Source organism: Trachemys scripta, chromosome 4, assembly GCF_013100865.1.
Source record: "Trachemys scripta elegans isolate TJP31775 chromosome 4, CAS_Tse_1.0, whole genome shotgun sequence".
NCBI lineage: Eukaryota > Metazoa > Chordata > Testudines > Emydidae > Trachemys > Trachemys scripta.
In genome coordinates, this window is record NC_048301.1 from 42,643,889 (window position 1) to 42,666,512 (window position 22,624).

Here is a 22,624-nt window from a genome sequence, read left to right on the forward strand (position 1 = left end):
TCCTGCTAGATCAGTCCCATCTCTTGGGACTAGAGGTGGTCTTTTCAATCACTGCCTAATTGAAAACATCAGCTGCTCACGTTTGAGGCAGACGAGGAGGAGGCTAGTGCTGCTCTTCTCCATCCTGCCTGGTACTTTCCCTGGCCTTATCTCCTGGTAGAAAGGCTGGTCTCGTAGCTGAAGGACCTAGAGCTTTGGCTAGGCCTTTTCTGGCGTGGCACCACGGATGTGAAGAGATTAATACAATGAAGCACAGAGCTGGGACTTGGGGGATCTAGCTAAGAGGCTGGTCCACTGTCTGACCTCGAGCAAGGCAAATTTCCCCTCTCTGGGCTTCAGGTTCGCCCTCTGGGAAACGGGACTAACAGCCCTCCTGCCTTCCCCAAGTATGCGGGCTAAATGTGTTTGGGTTCAATCAGAAGATCCTAGTCCCTGTGGCATAGGGGTGAAGGGCCCTGGCCCGAGGGATATTCTGTCTCCGGGGATCCCCTATGTCCCCCTGCCTGCCACCTTCGCTGAACGCTTACAGCTGGTGTGAAATTCTAACACTTCTTGTGAGCTGGGGAAGCTGAGCCACAGGCTTGTTCAACAGCAGGGAGGCTGAACATAAGCTCTTTGAGCAGGCGGTGGAAGGGCCTCCCTCCCAGTCGCTCATGGGTTAATGTTTCTCTGTTGTAGTTTGTTTCCCTTTGCCAAAGTGGGTGTTGCTGGAATGTCTCCTCTGGTAAGGAGGGGGTCGAGCTGTGTCCTCTGCAGAGGGGCGATGTCAGCATCAAAAAGACACAAAAGGGGGAGGTTTCCAAAAATAAAACCCTCCATCCCCTCCAGACTCTGCCAGTGCCAGAGGCAGGCGAGAAGGTGCTTGGAGCTGTCTGCAGAGAGCGCAGGCTCTGACAGCCAGGGGAGAGGAGAGATTGGGAGTTCTCCTTTCAGGGGTAGGAGGGACGGCTGCAGCCGCTCTATGCAGCCCACGCTGTTGGGTTTGCTGTGTTACCTTCGCCCCAGGCTCTCCAGCTCCTGCAGGCAGCAGGTACTGATTAAGTGCCGCCCCCCCCCCCCCCCGTTCCCCCAGCACATGGCAAAGTGAAGGATTTGGAAGGCTATTTCAGGGGACTCGCTCAAGGATCTTTGCCTAGTCTCTTCCCACAAACTCCCGTTGGATACTTGGCTTCATGGGGCTGTCAGCCACACTCTGAGTGCTCTCTGCTCCCTTCAGGACTGGCCTTTCCTCTCGGGCAGGCAGCATGAGGGGCTCCTGGGGCAGTTTTCTCCCTCTCACTTTAGCTCTTTTCCTGGGGCTTGGGGATTCTCAGAGAGACTTTGCTGGAAGATTTGATCCGAGTTCTTCATTCCGAACCGAAGCTGGGAGCAGGGACACAACTCGGCTAAGGCTGCGGAACCAGGGCAATAACTTGGGACCCACGGGCAAGGTGTACAGCCTGTTCCGAGTGCACAGCCCTCCTTCTGCCTCGGAGCACCTCCCAGCAGCCTCTCCTGTGGATCGCCCAGCCTGGATGAGGAGCTCGACAGGAGGGGACAACAGGGAGCAGCCGTCTATTCCTCCAGATCACAAACTACCTGCTCCCCAGAGTGCCCGAGGCCAAGCCAGCAACCTGAGGGCAGCTGCAGACTCTCCAGATGGGACCCTCCTTCAGACCCCTGTGCAGAGGCAGAGGACGGACTCCGCACGCCAGCAGCAAAGAAACGGGCTCAAAGCTCGGACAGTGCCCAGGGCAAAGGTGCAGAATGCCAGAGGCCGACTCACAGGGTAAGTGCAGCCAAAGGGGTCTCGCTGCAGGACCAGGTGCCTAACGTGACTCCTATTGCACCCACTAAGAGGTCTGAGCTGGGAGCAAAAGAGCCAGGTCCCCCATCTTCAGGGGACCTCAGTAAGTGGGGACTCCAGCCCCAAAGCTCCGGCCACAGGAGGGACCTCTGGTGTTGGTCCCATATCCACCCGCTCTTTGCTCATTAACCAACCATCTGTGCCAACTGGCACTGCACATATGCCGTCCCTAGGAGGCAGAGCTCGATAGTCTCTCTCTCCATAGGTCACTTACCCACTTTCTGTCCCATGTGCAGTAATAAGGGCCAGTCTGTGCTCAGCTTCAGCTGTGCTGACCCTCACCTGCCCCTGGCACACAGCCCAGGGCCCAAAGCAGCTTAGGAGTCAGCTCAGTTACTTGCTGTAACAATGTGTGTATGTCCCCCACGTGCAGGAGGCACAGAGAGCGTGTGTGAGAGCACGCGCGTGATGTGTTGTCTGCAGCATTTCTCCTGGGTGTGTTGCCTTGGAACGTGCTGGTTGTGCTGCCCTTCTTGCGTGGGTTTGCGGCACGGCAGGGTTGCTGTGGGTCACACAACTATGTTGCATTGCAGGCTGTAGCTTTTGCTGCCCTGCTTGTACAGGGGTTTTGTGTGTAGCCGTGCAGGGAGTGCAGGAGGTGGGGAGTTGCTGTGCAGTGTGTGACTGTGGGGCAGTGCAGTGGGGTGAGCTGTTGTGGCCCCTGCTTGGCTTTGGGAAATGTAGCTGGGTTGCCATGGGCTCCGACTGCAGGTACTGGCCTCTTGGTGCATTGCACCTGGAATGGGCCCCTTGTGAGTTCTGCGTGCAGTAGCTTCCAGCTTCACACAGCTCCTGCTGGCTAAGCTGGAGGAGGCTTCCTATGACTTGCCCGGCACACCTGCCTCCAGTTCCAGTCCCTGCCATGGTAATGTGGAGCTGGGGGGAGGGGGCATGTGGTGTGCCTAGAGACTCAGCAGAAGAGCCCTTGGCCCTGTGCTTCCTCCCTCTCCTGCCATTCCCCTCCCTGCTCACCTGCCCTGGGTGCACCTCTCAGCTCGCTCTGCTGGTGTAGTGGTGCTCATGAAGCCACCCTCCCTAATCAGTTAGGAACATCTGAATTGCCACTCCTGGCCACCCTCTCAGCATAGTCACAGGATAATGGCAGAGAGGGCTGGCTGGGGGCTGATTGCTCAAGTGCCTTCTGACATGTGAGCTTAGTGGAGACTTCCAGAAATGCTTTCTTCCAGCACTGAACAAGGAACTTTACTAGAGTAAGGAAAGCAGCACTATTCCTAAAGCTTCCCTCCCCCAGCCTCACTGCAGAGCTTCTGCCTAGAGCTTTCCTCTGCCCCATCCCACCGGCTTCCTACAACAGATTTAAAGTAGCAGCTCGCACAGCCTTACCTCTTTTCCCCTCCTGCCCTCCTCCCCCATTGCTCTATAAACATATTTAACAATAATTAATAGTTAAGAACAAACTATAGCTCTGGACAAGCCTCTGGCTTCCTCACTTATCCAGCTCTGCTCACCTTTTGGCCCCGAGGAGGGGCTTGTCCAGTGGATTCACTTGGATTATCAAATCCCATTCAGTCAGTTCAGGACACTTAGCAGAATGATCACCCTCCACTAAGGTTGTGGTGTAAGCATCATTGCTCTTGGGATCACATGGCAATTCAGCTGGGCTTGGGGAATCAGCGGGAGATGCTGCCTGCTACCTCTGTAATGAGTACCCAGATCAGTCTCAGCCACGTTCTTGGGCTGCAGCTACTTAGGGACAAAAGCTGATGTCCAGTTTTATCAGGGGTGGGTGGCCTGGTTTAAGGTTGGGTGGGGGGTCAGGCTGCAGTCAGATGGCTAAAGAAGAAAACCTGAGACCTCTTAGAAGTAGCAGCTCTCATTCTTTAAACGGGATCACTTAGGATGAAGATTTACCTGTGAGGATGGCAGTGTTGACCCATAGGCAGCTGAGTTTAGTTTACTCTCATGACTGTTGTGGGGAAGCCATATAGCTCAGAAGAGCTAATAGGTAAACTTTAGTTGTAGCATTCTCTTAGCAATCTGAACTGCTCCCTCCACCAGTCTATTCACTCGTGGGTGATGAGGGCTGGAAGTAAAATCACACTGCATCCCAAAAGCTTGGAACATGGAGCTGGCATATCGTGGGTCATTGTCAGTGACTATTTATTTCGCCTGGATGCCAGGACAAGAAAAGTTGCCTTGTTAACTTTTCTCTGACCTGCTGACTTGGGGGGGTCTAGTGAGGTGGAGAATTTTTGCCTAACTGGAATAGTCAGTGGCTACCAACATGTTTGTTTTCCTAACACAAGCTTAGTGCTATTCTTTTCCAAAGCCTATTGGATATAACGTTCTGGATAGGAGTTGTGCCGTTGTGCCTTTCTCGTAATTCTACAAGACTTGTGATTCTATCTCATCTATCTGATTTTCACCTTTGCTATACTCGCTGTGTTTCAGCCCAGGAAACTCTGTCATTTGAAGAGGCTTTAACTTATGGTGTTTTCTTTTTCCTGCATGGGAATGTTTTCTACCTGCATCACACTTGCACCCCTTTCCTGCAGAGTGCCTTTCATTTTCACTCACTCAGATGACCAGGCAAGATGCACCAGCCATTCCACAGTAGCTCAGACACTAATTATAATTATTCTGAAAGTTCCTTTTTTAAAACCCCAGTTACTAGATAATGTCTTATTTGTTTTTTCTTACCGATTCCTAAGTTGCAGTGCTCTGATTCTCCATATCGGGCCCTAACACAGGCCCACCACACTTTGGCTCCAGTGGAGACATACCCTGAGGTTTAATTTCCAGCTTGGGCAGACATACCTGTGCTAGCTCTATCAGAGTTAACTCTAGTAGTGTAGTTGCAGCAGTGTGAATGTCGGGAGGTTTCAGATGGGTGGAACCTGGGTTGGCTTGCCCATCCCGCTGCTTGCGCTGCCAGAGCTACACTGCTATATTTTGTTTGCTAGCTTGATCAGAGCTAGCATGGATACGTCTGCCCGAGCTGGGAATGACATCTCCAGCTCCAGTGTAGATGTGCCCTTGTGCTGTGCTCTGCACCCTTTGTCAGAAACACCCCATTCCTTTCTGCAATAAAATGCTCACCCTCCTACTTCCTAGGAAGGATGGCATAGCTGTCTCATCTTTCCTCTGGGACAGCGATGATCCAGACGTGTGTTTAGCTTCACTCCCTGTGGTAACAGTGAACGCGGTGCCATATCCTGGGGCCTAGGCCATGCTCTGTGTTCACTGTGGCTACAGTGTGGAAGCTGGGGAAGGGCTCCTTCCACACAGGCCATTGAGCGAAGCCAACTGAAAGTCTTAGGGAGAGCTGAACTTTGGTATTGTGTTTTGCTGGCTTGGAATGAATCAACTTCTGACACCATGTCCAGCGTCAGTAGCAAAGAATCACAGAAGCTGCTTTTTTCTAACCCTGAACAAGGAGCTTTATTAGAATAAGGGAAACAGAATTATCCTTGAAGCTGCAGTCGCTCTGTGGAGCTTTGCTTAGAACCGACCCCTCCTGACTGGTATCCGTACACACGCCCTCCTACCATGGATCACAGTATTCCTGTCCACTGCCAGGAGCAGCCCATGTTCAGGTTGGGTGTGTTCAGTTTGATTTTAAAATGTTTGTACATCTTTTGATGTAGTCCTTGGGCTTTTGGCAGGTTCCCACCCTGGGCCTTGGTGTCCCACAGTTGGGAACCTCTGGGCCATTGAAATGTCTCAGATGCACCCAAGGTGTAAAGATGCCACAGAGCTGGGTGTATCGCTAGCAAGAGCTGGCCAGCTCCCAACTCAAGGCAGACGTGTTACAGTGTGGCTGGGTGCTTTCCCATTGCACAAGCTGCTGAGTGTCGTCTCTACAACTGCGGAGCCTGTGCTCCCCCCTCCCAACAGCCCGCTGGCTCCTGAGATCAGACCTAATCACACAGCTCCTATTATTAGTGCCCGCGGGGGGCTCAGTGCTTTCCAAATGGAGAAGAGCATCTTCATGAGCCTCCCCCGAGGCTGTTGTGCTGTGAGCCCCTTCTTCCCCCCCGCTCCTGGCAGCGGGAGCAGTAGGTCAGTGGAGATTGGTTAGGACATGAACAGTGGAAGTTAGCAATCCTGGCATACATGCATGCACAGGCATGAGACTGGCACATTGCATACATCCCTCATCAGTGCTTGGGAGACACACCCAGCTCCTGCCCTGACACATGTTGCTCCCGCCTCCCCTGTCAACACCACAGGACTCACACTGCACCAAGCTTTGGTTGATGCAGTTTATGCCCATCTCTCCCCTTCCCAACCCACCACCTCTAGCAAATGTGACATAGAAAAAATAAGAACAGAGACATGAAGGTTTGCAGGGCAAAGCTTTCAGGAGTTGGGAAACACCCCAGTTAGGCTTACACGGGCAGCCTTAACTCGGCCCCTAACATGGCTGCCTCATTCCAATACGATCTTCAGTCACGTAGTCATGTGCCTTTTCTGGAATAATACAATACCACGTCATACAGAGCCCCTACAATCTTAGGGCACATCCAATATACAAGAAACTGCTGTTTAATCTTTTTTGTTCACACTGATGTCTTTGTTTTTCAGTCTACAGAATCTGTTTATTCAGACAGCATATACGGTGTGTTCTCTCTCCAGCATATGTTCCTTAGTAATGTAGTTAATATCCGAAAGCTGCTCAGGGGCAGAGGCAGTTAATGATGCTAACTCAGATGCATATTTTCAGAGGCTTGTCTACGCCAGCAGCTTTTCACTCTCACTCTGTGTTGTGTAAGAAGGTTTTACGGTGAACTTCTCATATAAAGTTGGCTGAAATTCTCTGGCCTGTGCTATACAGGAGGTCAAACCCTGATAATTTAATGATCCCTTCTGGCTTTAAATCTATGAATGACTTTAATGGAGCCTGTGTATTAGTAACACATTGTGCAGTGCCCAGTACTACAGGATGATGCCTAGAAGGTTGTAAAAAAATGTACTGTATACTATTGTAATATTTGGGAAAGCATGTGATCACATAATGGCTGTGCACACCATTAACGTGTGCAACTCCGTGACCTTATCGCTGCTTCTCTTGTCCTCCTTCTCCCTAGTGTTTGTTACACTTGCTTGAATCTGGTTTCCAACAAGATTACAGAGTCTTCAAGGCTTGTGTCATCTTGTGTGTGTGTAGCACATGGTGCAGTGGGGCCCTGATCCTGACTGAGGCCGGTCCTGCAGTACAAATAATTAATAAGGAAGACTGTATTGTAATAAGCCAAGGGGGCGGAGTTAAGGTTGCACAATCAGCCGTGGCTGTGGCATTTCCTGACATGGGGGGCAGAGGGGGCTTTTCCATGCAGACTGTGCATTTTTGAAGGTCTGTTTTCACTGTGGACACGTAGGAAGTTACCCGCTAACTTTGGAGATGAGGTTGTGACAGGAACTCCAAAGAAACAAGCCAAGGGTTCTGTCTTTCTGTCTCCCAGCACTTGTGGACCAGGGAAATGGCATCTGGAGGAAAGACAATGACTAAGGCCCTGAGCCTGGAAAGAACCACATGGGTGGACCTCTCCCCCTGCACAGAGCCCTAGAGATCTCTTGGCAAGATCAGGGCAGGAATGACTCTGTCACAAAAAAGGGAACCCTCTTCCCCCTTGTTGCCCCAGATGCTGCTTGTTTCTTAGAGCACCTGCCAACTCTATTGAGTGAGGGAGGGGCAGCATCTCTTGTGCTCAATTTGAGTGCAAGTTGGGGCTGCTATCTCCAGACTGGGGTGTTTGGAGATTACAGAGCACATCTAGCACCTCAGGTGAGAGCTGCTAAATATGATCATTATCAGCGCTTGGCGTAGTCAGGGCACTGTACCCTAACAGACTCATCCCCACAGGTACGTAAGTATCGCAGCCCTGTGTTATTGGTGGGAAACAGAGACTGAAGTGAGGTGACTTAGCCAAGACCCCTTTGGCACTCAGTGGCAGAGCCAGGATTAGAGCATGGGCCCTCCTGAGGCCCAACCCCATGCGCATTTCTCCTGAATTTGTACAAGCACCTGCTGTGGCTGACCTGATAGGGCTCTTGGGCAGGGAGACCTGCTTGTGGAAATATCTTCTTTTTACTCTGGGCCTTTTGGGCTGTGTTGAGCTTGGTACCACCTGGTGGTGATACTGGGAACTGCTGAGCACTCCTGCCACAGAATGGCCAGGCTGTGTACCTGCCATATGAGTTATAGTATTGGTGTGCCTCTCACCTCCGCTAGCCCTGCATGCAACAGAATGGGCACCAGTCACTGCCTCTCTCCAGGGCTTGATTCCCTCACTGCTGCTCAGTGCAGAGGGTGGGATTCCTGGTCTCTGCTTAATATGCTGCATTCAGCTGGAAATGCCATTCTAGTTTGCTTCCCTTCAGCAGGGCACAGGGAGCATGGATTACACGTGGCCAACCCACCGTGCCCATGCTGCCATAGTGGGCCGTACATGCATGGTGACTGGCAGCATAGGGGACAGTGGCATGGGGCAGCCTTCCAACAGGGCTCTTGGGTTCAAAGGCTGGTGGTGCAGGGCAGCCCCCAGCAAGGCACTGTGCCTAGGCTATCGGGTTCAGAGGGCTAGTGACACAGAGCTAGTCCCCATCCAGGCTCTGGGGATTGGCCGATGCATGGTGGCCCCCTGGCTGGGCACTCTTGCCTGTGCTCTCAGGTTTCTGGGTGGGAAGCACTGGACAGCCCCGGCAGGACACCATATTTGAGATGGCAGGGTGGATGGGTGCCTGTCATGCAGGCTGTGTGTTTAGCTCTGGATGGTGTTATTCACAAAGCACTGGGGGCTCAGTGCTGCACAGAGCCTAGCAGGGACCCATGTTGCTCCACACAGCCACTTCTGATCTGCTGCCTTTGCCTCAGTCCAGAGGCCCCAGCCCCTGCGTAGTGGTTGACTTTTCACACATATAGAACTCCTCGTTGTGGGGCAGCCCTGCAGCTACCTAGCCTAGAGCGTTGCCCCCACAGCACCGAGCTGCGAGCTCCCAACTCAGGGCTGCGATGCTGGGGGTGAGGGAACCCCAGTTCCTGCTCCATGTGAGTCCCCTTGGCTGGAAAATACCAGAGGAGAAGGCAGCAACCAGAGGGCTCCTCTCTGAGTTGTGTGGTTGTTGGGTGGCATTGGCCATGGAGTGCGCAGTGAGCTGCACGCAGCTGGGGGCTGCTATTCTGCCAAGCTGCAGGAAGTCAGCCACTCCCTGGAGCACCATCCCTCTGAGCTGTAAACACGCTGTGCTCCTTAAACCTGCAGGGGTTTATTTTGAATTCCTCATAAGACAACAAAAACCACATGGCATTCAAGCCATGAAAATGTCAAGTAAATGCTTTAAATGTAACCAGATGCTCCCAGGGCTGGTTCCTGCTCAGTGAAAAACCAAGACCGCTTTGCCCAGCTCTATAGCCCCCAGTCATCTTCTCCCCCAGTCTCCCAAGGCTCCAGCACACCTGGCTGTCCATTAACACCGTCTCATCAGGAGGTGAGAGAAAAGTTTGCTCCATTCCCCATGTGGTCCCAGCAGTGCAGCCCACGCAGTCTGGAATAAGAATAACCCTTAGCACCTTGCTAGCATTTTACTGCTTCCAAGAGCTTCACAAATATTTAGCTAATCAACCCTCCCCACCCTAGAGTGGCACTGGGGCCTGGCGAGTTTGGCATCACTTTGGGAGTTTCCAAGCTCTGTCACTGACTCACTATGTGATCTTTGGCAAGTCCCTTTCCTCTGTCCCAGCCTCAGTTTCCCCATCTGCAATGTAATGCTTATGATACTGACCTGCCTCTTGGGGTGTGGAGGATCTGAGTTAGTGTCTAGAAAGTGCTAAGGATTAGGATTGCCCATGAGCCTGGAGGACACAGCAAGGCTGTGACAGTGAGTCTGTCACTACAGGCAGCAGCAGGCAGGCCCTGCCAGGAGCAGTTAGAGGGCCCTCGGGGCAGGCACTGAAAAGATCATCAGCAACAGAATGAGCCCAGAGGGAGCTGAGCCTGGGGGAGTGACACAAAGCACCTAGTGATCATACATACCCTTTTGCATGCACTGCTTCACATGTGCTCCTCAGACGTGGTTCTGCTGCCAAGATAACCATGACTCCTAGCGAGTCAGCCCTGGCCTCTCACTCCTTTCCGTGCTTGTTCTTTGTGCTTCTGCTTCACCCGCACAGCCTCTGGCTGCTCCTGCAGGCCTGGCAGCAGCAGCCTTCCAAGGGAGAGTCAGACCAGTCCCCAGAGTGCTGGGGTGCAGCTGTCCCCCTGATAGCTCACAAGAAGCGGGCATGTTGATGTGGTGCCCTCAGAGAGTGGGAGGGCCTGCTAGGTACTGCGCCACCTGCTCTATTCCAGTCTTGCACTCTGGACCCCAGAACGTGTTGGCCACCCTACAGCCTGGGAAGAGATCAACTCTCACCAGCAGACACTGAGAGGCGTTCCCTCTGTGTGTGCGTGCGTGTGTGAGCGAGCAAGCGAGATCTAGACAAAGATTCCGGACTTCATTCCACGAGGAATTGTTGGTTTGATCTGAGGCCAAAGCAGCTTCTCTGGGGGCGGCGCCTGCTCCTGCCTGCAGAAACCACCTTCTGATTGTGCCAGTAATTTGAGGCAAGAACAGGAAATGTTTATGCTTCTTCACAAACCTGCTGAATGTGATTTGCAAAGTGCATCTAGGCCACCTCAGGGAGGAGGGGGGAGCTGTGGTGATGTCTCATCTCACAAAGCAAGCGGGGTTGGGCCTGGTCAATAATCGGATGGGAGGCCTGCAACAATATAATGATTGGATGTTTTTAGACATCTAAACATATGGTGCAGCTAGGGTTGCCAGGTGTCTGGTTTTCGACCAGAATGCCCGTCGAAAAGAGACCATTGCGGCTCGCTGTTAAATGTCTGGTTGGCGGGGCTGGCAGGCTCCCTACCTGGCTCTGCGTGGTTCCCCGGAAGCGGCAACATGTCCCTCAGCTCCTAGGCGAAGATGTGGCCAGGGGCGCTCTGCACGCTGCCCTTGCCCTGAGCGCTGGCTCCGCACGGCCAATGGGAGCTGCGGGGACGGTGCCTGTGGGTGGAGGCAGAGTGGAACCGCCTGGCCATCCCTCCACCTAGGAGCTGAGGGATATGTCGCCACTTCCGGGGAGCCCCCCAAGATAAGTGCCACCTGGAGCGTGCATCCCTCACCCCCTCCTGCGCTCCAGCCCCCTGCCTCAGCCCTGAGCCCTCTCCCACACCCAAACTTCCTTCCTGGAGCCTGCACCCCACACCTCTTCCTGATTCCCCTCCTGTATCCCAAATCCCTCATCTCTGGCCCACCCCAGAGCTCGCACCCCTGCCTCAGCCCAGAGCCCACTCCTGCACCCTGAACCACTCATGTCTGGCCCCAGCCGGAGCTCTCACCCCCTCCCGCACCCCAACTCCCTGCCCCAGCCCAGTGAAAATGAGCGAGTGAGTGAGAGTGGGAGAGATCGAGTGACAGAGGGAGGGGGTATGGAGTGAGTGTGGGTGGGACCTCGGAGAAGGGATGGGGCCTAGAGGAAGAGGAGGGGCAAGGGTGTTTGGTTTTGTGCAATTAGAAAGTTTGCAACCCTAGGTGAAGCCTAAGCAGACTAGATATGGGTTTGATGCAGGAATTCCTTCTATGGCCAGTGTGATGCAGGAAGTTAGCTAAGATGACATAATCAATCCTGCTTGCCTTAAAATCTATGAATATTAATACGAGCTTGATCCTGAAGAATCGGTAAGTACTTTACAAGAAGTTACTCGGCTACAGAAATCATGCTGTCTGCCTCTACTCACACACAGTGAAATGCAGCCCGTTCTGGGGTGAGCCATGTAGCTGTTTAATAGTGCAAAGCAACACTCCACAACAGTTTGAAGCAGGAAATGAAGAAAAATACTGTATTCATTTGAAGCAGCAGGGGAGATTTATGGGAGCAAAATATAATTACCAATGCTGGATTAGACCCAATCCTGGAAAACGGTTCTGTGAGATCTTTAATGGCCCCCAATTGTCAGGACCTCAGATTACTCAGAAGAACATAAGAACGGCCTTACTGGGTCAGACCAAAGGTCCATCTAGCCCAGTATCCTGTCTTCCAACAGTGGCCAATGCTAGAGGGAATGAACAGAACAGGTAATCATCAAGTGATCCATCCCCTGTCACCCATTTCCAGCTTTTGGCAAACAGAGGCTAGAGACACCATCCTTGCCCATCCTGGCTAATAGCCATTGATGGACCTATCCTCCATGAATTTTTCTAGTTCTTTTTAAAACCATGTTATAATCTTGGCCTTCACAACATCCTCTGGCAAGGAGTTTCCCAGGTTGACTGTGCGTTGTGTGAAAAAACACTCCCTTTTGTTTGTTTTAAACCTGCTGCCTATTAATTTCATTGGGTGACCCCTAGTTCGTGTGTTATGAGAAGGAGTAAATAACACTTCCTTATTTACTTTCTCCACACCAGCCATGATTTTATAAACCTCTATCATATCCCCCCTTAGCTGTCTCTTTTCCAGGATGAAAAGTCTCATTAATCTCTCCTTATATGGCAGCCGTTCCATAACCCTAATAATTTTTGTTGCCCTTTTCTGAACCTTTTCCAAGTCCAATATATCTTTTTTGAGATTGAGCGATCACCTCTGCATGCAGTATTCAAGATGTGGGCGTACCATGGATTTATATAGAGACAATATGATATTTTCTGTCTTATTATCTATCCCTTTCTTAATGGTTCCCAACATTCTGTTCACTTTTTTGACTGCCACTGCACATTGAGTGGCTATTTTCAGAGAACTATTCACAATGACTCCAAGATCTCTTTCTTGAGTGGTCACAGCCAATTTAGACCCCATCATTTTACATGTATAGCTGGGATTATGTTTTCCAATGTGCGTTACTTTGCATTTACCAACATACTCATGAGCAAAATGGCACCTCTGGCAGTGCAGCACCCCCTAGCAACCATGCTAGGGCATTGAGGTTAGCACTGATTCAGCAGGGAGCGCGCCCCCTACTGAGTCACCCTCACCACTCCCCGTAGCATAGGGGTGGGCAAACTACGGCCCGTGGGCCAGATCTGGCCCCTCAGGGCTTTGGATCCACCCTGCGGGATTGCCCCCTATGACGCCGTGGGCCCCACGCCACTCTCAGAAGCAGCTGGCACCATGTCCCTGCGGCCTCCAAGCACCGCCCCCTGCAGCTCCCATTAGCCGGGAATGGGGAACCATGGCCAATGGGAGCTTCAGAGGAGGTACCTGGAGGTGCGGCAAGGGCAGCGCATGTGAAGCCCTCCGCTCCCCCTCCCCCAGGGGCCGCAGCGCATCCTGGAGCGGCGCGGGGCTGGGGACAGGGCAGGCATGCAGGGAGCCTGCCCTGGCCCCAGTGTGCACCGCTGTTACCCTGGAGACTGATCCCCTCCTGCACCCCGCACCCCAACTCCCTGCCTTTAGCCCCCTCCCGCAGTCCACACCCCTCCTGCACTCCGCACCCTCCTGCACCCCAAACCCCTTCCCTGAGCCCTCTCATGCACCCCGCACCCCTCCTCTGCCCTAATCCCTTGCCCTGAGCCCCTTCCTGCACACCGAACCCCCTCCCACACCCTGCACTCCCTCCTGCACCCCAATCCCCTGCCCCAGCCCTGCATACAGTTTCCCCACCCAGATGTGGCCCTTGGCCCAAAAAGTTTGCCCACCTCTGCCATAGCACCTGGATGTTCCTTTCTAGGGGGTTTCCCCTCCAAGCAGTGGTGAGCTGGAGCCAGTTCACAAGAACCGGTTGTTAAATTTAGAAGCTGGTGTAGAACCGGTTGTAAAGTGGCCGGCGGGTGGGCAAACTCCTGTCCGTGGGCCACATCCGGCCCGCGGGACTGTCCTGTCCAGCCCGCCTGAGCTCCCAGCTGGGGAGGCTCCCCTGGACCCTACCCCGCTTCCCTGCCCCTCTCGCAGAGCCCCGGCACGCTGTGCCGCCATCGCCAGCGCTCTGGGCAGCTCTGCAGCTCCTGCCGCTTTAAGCAGCATGGTAAGGGTGCCGGGGCTGGGAGGAGGGGTTGGATAAGGAGCAGGAAGCGGTTGGAGGGGGTGGGGTTCTGGGGGGCAGTTAGGGTGGGGGGTCTCGGAAGGGGGTAGTCAGGGGACAAGGAGCAGGGGAGTTGATGGGTTGCGGGTTCTGAGGGGGGCAGTGGGGGGCAGGAAGTGGGTTGGGGTCGGATGTGTGTGTGTGTGTGTGGGGGAGATAGGCACATAGGGCTTGTATTCACTGTGCGGCTCCCTACCGGCACTTCGGTGGCGGGAGGGGGTGTCTTCACTTGCTCCAGGTGAAGGACCCGCCGCCGAAATGCTGCTGAAAACCCAGAGCGAGTGAAGCCCCCCCCCCCCCCCCCCCGCCACTGCCTAAGTGCTGCCAAGGACCCGGTAGGGAACCGGTTATTAGGATTTTGGGAGCTCATCACTGCCTCCAAGCATTTAAAAAGCCCAGCCTGGGTTGGCTTGAGAGCTCAGGCTGCAGTGGTCTGGGTGCAAGGAAAGCTCAGATGCTGTAGGAAGTGGTTCTGTTGGTGTCTCCGGAGGTGCTGGCTATGAGGAGGCCTCACCATCTCTCTTTTCCTAATCCTGCCATTTGTGACTGCTTAGGCCAAACGTCTGCGGGGGACAATGCTGCTCAGGGTGGACAACTGCTCCTGGCACAAACCGATGCATCAAACGTGAGTACGAAAGAACCATTGATTAGAGATGTCAGTCATGGCACTTAATGCATCGCTGGCAGGCACTCAGCTATCCCGGTGATGGGTGTGGCAGGTGGGCCAGAGAATGCCCCTTCCCAGTCCTTTGACCCTGAAGCCCCCTTAGTCGTTACACTGATGTTTTTGAATTTCTCCACTATTTGGTTGAGACATAAACAAGGAGAGAATTCCCTTCTCTGCCTGATTCACCCCAGCCCCTGTTATGGTGTGCTTCCCACGGCAGAGAGAACAGAGCACCCTCTATGGCTGCTGTTACATATATAGTTCCCAGAGCTGGGCTGCATGTCCCCTGTTGGTGCTGCAGCACTTCTGGCCAGGTCAGTGGTCCATGCTAACATTGGCTGCATCAGAGACTAGCCCCCTTCCCCTTGTTAATTTGTTATTAATCAGGATCGGGGCCCCACTAGGCTGGGTACTGCACATATACATTCAGAAACATGGGCCTGCTCCTAAGAGCTGATAAATTTGAAACAAGACTCAAGTCATTGTGATAAATTGCAGGAGGGAGAGTGGTGGGGGAGGGTAGTGGAGGTACGATCACATGGCAGCTGGTGCCCCCCAGACTGATGATTCCAAATGATCTGAAAGTTTTTTACAAAAGCAACTAACTAGGTTGGCTAAGGGGCTGCCCTGGGAAGGGCTGGGGTGTGGGAGCCTGCTTTAAGGGGGGTGTGCGCACTAGGGAGACAACAGAAAATGGCTTGAACGCTCACTCAATCCCTGACCACCTCATTACTGGGGAGCTGCTCTCCCAAGGAGGCTGTGTCCCTTCATGCCTTCCCAAGGTAGAAATTACTGGAGCAGTGTGAGTACAAACACCTGCACCCCCATCCCTCAGTTCTGATACAGGCTCTCTGTTTGGGGAACTCTCTTCCTCTCCCTGGCTGTTACTTCAGAACTCCTCTCTTGCCTGTAAATGCAGGGCCCTCTGGGCTGGGGCCTCCTGCAGGGCAGCTCCGCTCAACACATTCATAGGACTAAAACAGAGTGGAGTGATTTACAGGGAAATAATCCCATGGAGGGGGCTCTGGTGACATCATTAACCACATGAGCTGGAACCCCAGCGATGCAATTAATTACATTGTAAATCAGGGCAGCTCACTGGTTGCTGGTTAGTTTTCTTAACCTGTGGATCCAGCACGGCTTGTAAGTTTCCAAACACATAAATCCTCTAAAACCGCAGAATGAATGAAGAGAGGGGTTTATCCTGCAGATGCCTCAGCTCCACCATTTGCTGCTGCCATGCTTTGTGGACCACCCGCAGAAATCTGCCTGTTCCCCTCTGACCTGCTGCCCAAATAATCCCAGAGACACTCTGTGCAGAGAACATGCGTAAATCCAAGCAATAGTCTCTCTCCTTTCCATGCCTGTCTTCAGTGGGCCTGACTTCTGGAGTTGGCCACCTGGGAATTCTGCTTCACCCATCTGTGATGTTGTAGTGGAGCAGGGTCTGCATCTGGGGTTTATAAAGTGGAGTAGATTGCAGCTGCTCTTCTAGTGAGCCCTGGAAATCAAACCTCGGTCACAAGCAAATAAGGAGAGCAATAGTAAGAGTGAGGAAAGTCTGGAGAAGACTGGACTCTTGAGCAATAAGCAGCATTACAGAGAAAGCAGAGGAGTGGCTAGTTGTCCTTGTCTCCCCTGCCCAGGCACTCAGGGTCAGCACTGTGTCTGCAAACTTGTCTGGTTTCCTCACAGCCCCGTATAAACACAACAGGACAGTCTGGTGCACACAAACCATGAGTGATCGCTGTAGGCCCACACTGGCCAAGATCTGCAGTGAGAGAGATTAGTGCAAAGTGTTATACTGGAGTGTCATGAGGGGTAACGGCAAAAGACTGAGCAAAAGGAAGCGTAGGCAAAATATCAGGAAGACACTGCCTGATGGTGAGATGGGTCAGGCTGTGGAACCTTCTCCCAAGGGAAGGGGTGGGAGCCCCATTTAACAGTAGACTGACTGAGAGGACAGCAGGGGAACAGACAGCTAGATGGAGAATTTAGATCTCATCCTTCTCTGGATTCTGAGAATGGGGTGCCTTTGTGCCCCTGGAAAGGAACAGGGTTTGATTTGGTCTTACTCTGGGTGGGCTCCCCACTAGTGCCACAGATCTTGGGGGGAGTGTGCTGTGTGGGCAGTGGTAGGAGCTGTAACAAAGTGGGGATCGGGCAGAAGTGGGAGCTAGTTTGAGGCCTGTGGAAGGTGCAGGTGGGGGATGGGGTGGAGGAGATCAGAAACTCCTCAGCGCAGCCAATGGTATTACTAATATGCCCATCCCTGAATATCCAGGCCTCCTGTTTCCAGCTCCTTTGTTCCTGCCTGGCTCCAGTTCTAGTGACCCCCCTCCTCATAGTTCAGAGTGAAAGTATTTGCTGCTGCCAGAGTGGGGTGTGCAGGGCACAAAATGATGTGTGGGTTGCAATGGACCCTGAGTCCAGGAGCTGTCTGTGCCCTTGCTGCATGAGGCTGTTGTAGTAGGTGGGCCTGAAGCCAGTGTGCACCAGAGTTCCCAGAAAACTATCCCTCTGGGTTGGCACCATCTGACTCCACGTTCCAAAGCCACCTCCAGCTAAGTGGAGTTCTCTTTCCATTGTAAACACATGTACGTTCCTTTCTTTAGATAAAAATGCAGGAGTCTTGAGTTCTTTCCTGTTCGGGGTTGAGTTTCCCTGGGCCAACCTGGCCTCTGAAATCTCTCCTCCTTCCTCTCATGGCGAAGTGCGATTCTTCCTCTCCTCGTCTTTTTATAGCCCTCTTGCTGTGCTGTCACTTCCCAGCTCGGAGTTCCCATCGTGCTGGCTTATTAAAGCCTTCCGCTCGTGAAGTGTTCCTGCTGTTGCGCCGAATGTGCCAGGACTTGTGATGGAGACGGAGACTGCCTCTGCTCTGCAAAAGCCATTTGCAGGAGTCAGAGCAATGGCCCAGGAGAGTGGGTGCCACAACTGTGCCTGAATCTTCCTGATTGGAAGGAATTGGAGATGGGGGCTGTACTAGGCAGCTCTGGGACATGCCCAGGGGAATTGGGAAGGAATCTGTGCTGCTTGGTCATGTTTGCGTAGCTGTTTAGATTTATGGATGAGCAGGTTAATGTATCTGTTTTAGAACATTTCAGGCTCCCAGAAGCATTCAACTAGAAGTTAGAATTCATGAATGTGCCAACAGCAAACAGACCAGAGGAGCTGAAACATCATCTCTGGCCCCAAGAGGTTTCAGATAAGACAGCCCAGTAACCAGCATTCTGTGCTATCTGTGAGGCTTTCCCCATCCATCCCAGGCACCGCCTCCTCACCTATTCTGTCCATCTGGCTATAAGAGTGCACCTGCCCCAATGTTTTTATCCTGGTCTCAAGTGGGGTGCACTCTACTGCAGCTCAGTGTCCAGGGGCGGACAGAACAAACTTGGACACCAGGGGAAACGTAAATAAAAGTTCAGCCTATGGAATCTGCCCAGAGTATCCGAGAGCCCCAGTGACTTCACCTGGGTAACAGGATCTGCCCAGCTCGTCAGTGAGAGAATGAGGCCCCACTTTGTTCACTGCAGGATCTTGTGATTGTTAATGTAATTATTCCAGAGAAGCCAAATAATTTCTGTTCTGGAGCAAGGGGCCAAAGACTGACTCACCTCTCTTCCCCACCCCACCGGCAGACAAACAGTAGAGAGCACGTTGGGCTGCCAGACGATGTCTGTAAACAAAGTGCGGGGCCGGCATCTTTCTCTCATTAGCGACTTTTCGGTGAGCAGCACAAATGCTATTTGGGAGCTGGGCTCCTGCCCATGTGGGCTGCCCATGATTGCTCAAGTGCCAGGCCATTGTCAGCAAAGATTAATTAAAAGGACCCTGTCAACATGGGGAGGCCTGACAATGTCCCTCCTTGGCAGGGGATGGTAAATCTCAGACAGGCCTTAGAGCAAAACCTTTCTCTCCTTGAAGCTAAACTAATGGTTCGGCTGAGTAAACATTGCTTGGTCCCCAGCAGCCTCCCTCCCCAGGCTGTTCTGCTGGAGTTTGGGTTGCTGGGGACACTCAGGCTGATATTTTAAAAGCTGCCTAGGGGACCTTGGCATCCTGTTCCCATTAATTTCCCAGCCATAATGTGTTTTTGTTTAATTTTTGATCTCCTGATCTTGTACATGGAGCAAATCGGGGGATCGATCCAGATGCAAATGCAACCAGAGACAATGTGTCTGTGTGAGAAAGGAGGGGAGGAGCTTCTATTTAGGTCTAAAGGCCATAGGTTGGGTCTCAGCATTGAGACAGGAGATAGAGTATGGCCAGAATGTTGCTCCTGTTCTTTGAGGATCTAATGCCTGTAACATACCAAGCACAGTGATTTTCTCCCTTCTCCAGCTCATAGTTTTCCAGGGATTTTCATTCATCATTATCTGTGTGTATGACTGAATCCAGATCTTGGGCAAAATTCTCTGGCCATGTGGCTTTTTCCAGTCTTGGGGGTTGAAATCCAATGGGGAAAAAAGGGAATTTCCTGAGACTCAAAGGCTGGGAAGATGCAGAAACATGCAAGTGTCTAATTCTGGGACACTTGGACACTTCCTGCTAAACTGAGAATTGGGGAGAGTGGGTGAGTGAGTTTTAATTTACAAAGTTTGCAACCACTTGGAATGTTCCTTTGTTCCTACCCAGACAAATCAGCAAACCAAGCTGTCTGCCCCTACGCATAGGAGCCAGAGCGGGGACATGCCACTGCTTCTGGGAGCCACGTGGAGTGGGGCAAGCTCCTGACCCTGCTCTCCAGCTGGAGTGTCAGAGCAGGGCAAACCCCAGACCCAACTCCCCGGAGGGCCAGATTAAAATGCCTGGAAGGCCAGATGTGGCCCCTGGGTCGTAGTTTGCCCACCCCTGTGCTAGATCTATTATTATTTTGATGTCAACTTTCATGATTTTATCATGAGTCATGCAATATTTGTTGTTTTTCCTTAAAGCCCCAACTCCTGGAGACAAGTGATTACTGGAGAATCTCAGTTTTCATTTTAAAAGAGTTTGTTTCTAGCCCCTAATGGTGCAGAGAAAAGCTTGAAACGTGACCTGGGTGTGATCTAAGAGCTGGAAGGCAAATAAAAAGAATCCAATATTTATAATTTCTTTTGAGAAGCTTGTGATTTTTCAGGGCCTGACTCATGATTTTTAAATGCTGGGGGTTGGCAATGCTGCTGCTGTCAGATGATCAGCCCTCTTTCCTCTGTTACGCATCTGGAGTGGGTGAAAAACAGTTTTCAGAGGGATTTCAAGTTCTTTTTTAAGCTGCTGGAACAGCTTGGCAGGGGATAGATACAAGGGCTGGAATATTTCAGCTATGGCAGTTCCGCTACTGCCTGAAGAGAGAATGGGTCTGACCCCACTCTCCTTCTTCACTTGCTTTATCTCAGCAGCTCATGGATTCCTAGAATGGCTGGGCTCTGATGGCTGGGCTCCTGATAAATTACCAGAGTTTACCGCTGACGTGAATATACTGTATGTGGTGTAATGGTAGCTGTGTCCGTCCCGGGATATTAGAGTACAAAATGGGTGAGGTAACATCTTTTATTGGCCCAACTTCTGTTGATGAGAGATACAAACTTTTGAGCCACAAAGAGCTCTTCTTCAGGTCTGGAAAAGGTAACCTGAGCATCACTGCTAAATACAAGGTGGAACAGATTGTTTAGCATAAGTAGTTAGCACACGTTCTAAGGGCACGTCTATACTTACCTCCGGGTTCGGTGGTAAGCAATCGATCTTCTGGGATCGATTTATCGTGTCTTGTCTAGACGCGATAAATCGATTCCGGAAGTGCTCGCTGTCGACGCCGGTACTCCTGCTCCGCGAGAAGAGTACGTGGAGTCAACGGGGGAGCCTGCCTGCCACGTGTGGACCCACGGTAAGTACCTTGTAGTTCGAACTAAGGTACTTCGACTTCAGCTACGTTATTCACGTAGCTGAAGTTGCGTATCTTAGTTTGAACTGGGGGGTTAGTGTGGACCAGCCCTAAGAGACATAGGACAAAAAGAGAGGGTTAGTGGGTTACAGATTGTTGTAATAAGCCATAAATCCAGTGTGTCGTTCAGTCCACGCACTAACAACCCCTTTTTGTACTATGACTGCAGAGATATTAACGGGCCACTCTATCTTGAGTGGTCCCTTAGAATGTGTGCTAACTACTTATGCTAAACAATCTGTTCCACCTTGTATTTAGCGATGATGCTCGGAGTAAGAAGAGCTCTGTTTGGCTCGAAAGCTTGTGGCCAGGTCTGCCATACGAAATTATGTTGACCTAAGTTACGTGAGCATACAGCTGTTGCAGTTATTCCATCGCTACGCTCCTTGTGTTGGCAGTGCGCATCCTCACCAGAAGTGCTTGTATCGATACAGAGTGCAGTGCGCTGTGGGTAGGTATCCCACCATGCAACTCATCACCATCCAGCACAGGGTGTTTTGGGACGTTTTTGCAATGCCTATTGGGGCCAAAACAAGTCATGCAGGGGTGACTGGGAGCATGGGGTCAACTTCCCATAATGCAGTGTTCTGAATCCCATTATATTTCACGCCTTCTTTTCAAAATCCCCGCAAACTCGCACATCCTTCCTCTATCCACCCTCTCTGACAGAAGCATGGAGCCTGCACAGCTCTGCACTCTTGTCGTGAACATTGCAAGCACCGGGTGCCTGATCCTCTGATTCTAAATGACATCAAACCTCGTAGTGTCAGACTACACTAACATGGTGGAATTTTTGCCTGTCTGGGACCCTGGTTGTGCTCTGGGATCTGCACTGATGGCCGATTCACTTCACGGAGGGATGTAATTCCAGTTGTTGGCTTTAGCCTATACACCCCTAAGTGGTTTGGGTTCTGCCCATCTCTGAGACCTGCCTCTCTCCCGGTACAGTAACACAGTAGTCAAGGTCAACTTAGTAACCAAGCCAACATGCCTGTGATCGCACTGAGAAGGGGCTGGTGGCAGGCCATTTTCAGACAGGACCCATCCCCACTGGTCTTATAGGGCGGCAAGGCCTTTCTGTTCTGGATTCTGGGGGAGGAGGTATTTGGGAGTGAGTCAAACTGGGTGAGGAGGTGGCATGTGTAGTCAGGTTTGTAAATGTTTTCTTTGTCCATGTGCCTTGAGTGATGAACTGGCGCTTGGATACCAGTGATGGGTGTTGTATGGGAACCCAAACACAAGGGAGGTGCATTAAAAGTTTACATTGCTATATGAGAACATGGATGGTATGTCAGGCTGCCTTAGACACCAGTCCCTTCTGCTTGGCTCATGGGGGAACCACACAATCTAAAATAACTGTGATAGAAACGTTCACTGCACATTTCAGCCCCCACAGAAAGGGTCTGTTTGGGCACAGGTTGAACTGCACGTGAAGGTTGAATTGTTCTTGCTTTATCCAAACAGGTTCCCATAGACCTAAAATCCAAACCCTCTGGAGGGGCTTTTGTTGGTTGGGGCTTCCCTTCCATTAAGGGAGATGCTGTCCATTTGGTCTCCTTTAGCCATGAGCCATGTAGCTGTTGCCCAGTGGAGAATGACTAACTTGGTCCCACTGAAGTGAACTGTGATTTCCTGACTATTACTGACTGGATTATAAGCCCAATTTGGCTCCTGTTAACTTGGGAAGCATTAGGGCCCAGCATGTAATTAATGGCACTTTCCTCCCAGAGTCAGAGCTGAAGCTGATGTGCTGTAATTAGGAACACACACAGGCTGTGAGGATGATTTGGGCATGAAGTTAATGAACTGTAAGTCCCTGTAACTGCTGAGGAATTTGAGCATGGTGACTTCAGAATTAGCTGGCAGGGGAAGGGTAGAAATGTTCCAGAGAGGACAAGAGAGCTCAGAGGGATCAGGGAGGGGATCCATACAATATAACCATGAAATAGAATAATAAAGCAATATCATAAAATGAAACCTAATAAAACAACTCCCAAGGGATCCCAGAGCCATATTGTCCTCCGCCTCATGCTTCCCTTCTCCAATCCCTCCCTGTGCTAGTGCAGCTCCTGTTCTCAGCTTGATTGAGACCTTCTTCTTGCAATGAGCTCCATGTGGGGATCAGGGCACTGGATTGTAAGCTCTTCTGAGCCCATTTC

At 51.8% G+C, this 22,624-nt stretch overlaps 1 protein-coding gene across 3 annotated transcripts in view; it reads left to right on the plus strand.

Moving 5' to 3' along the window:
- Positions 1-811: 811 nt before the first annotated feature.
- LTBP2 (latent transforming growth factor beta binding protein 2) overlaps positions 812-22,624 on the plus strand; it is a 116,931-nt gene continuing 95,118 nt past the window's right edge. For all 3 annotated transcript variants that reach the window (XM_034768529.1, XM_034768531.1, XM_034768530.1), the window contains exons 1-2: positions 812-1,768; positions 14,427-14,497. In XM_034768529.1, coding sequence (XP_034624420.1) covers positions 1,245-1,768; positions 14,427-14,497 — 595 coding nt within the window. In that variant the 5' untranslated portion in view covers positions 812-1,244. The remainder of the gene's footprint in view (positions 1,769-14,426; positions 14,498-22,624) is intronic.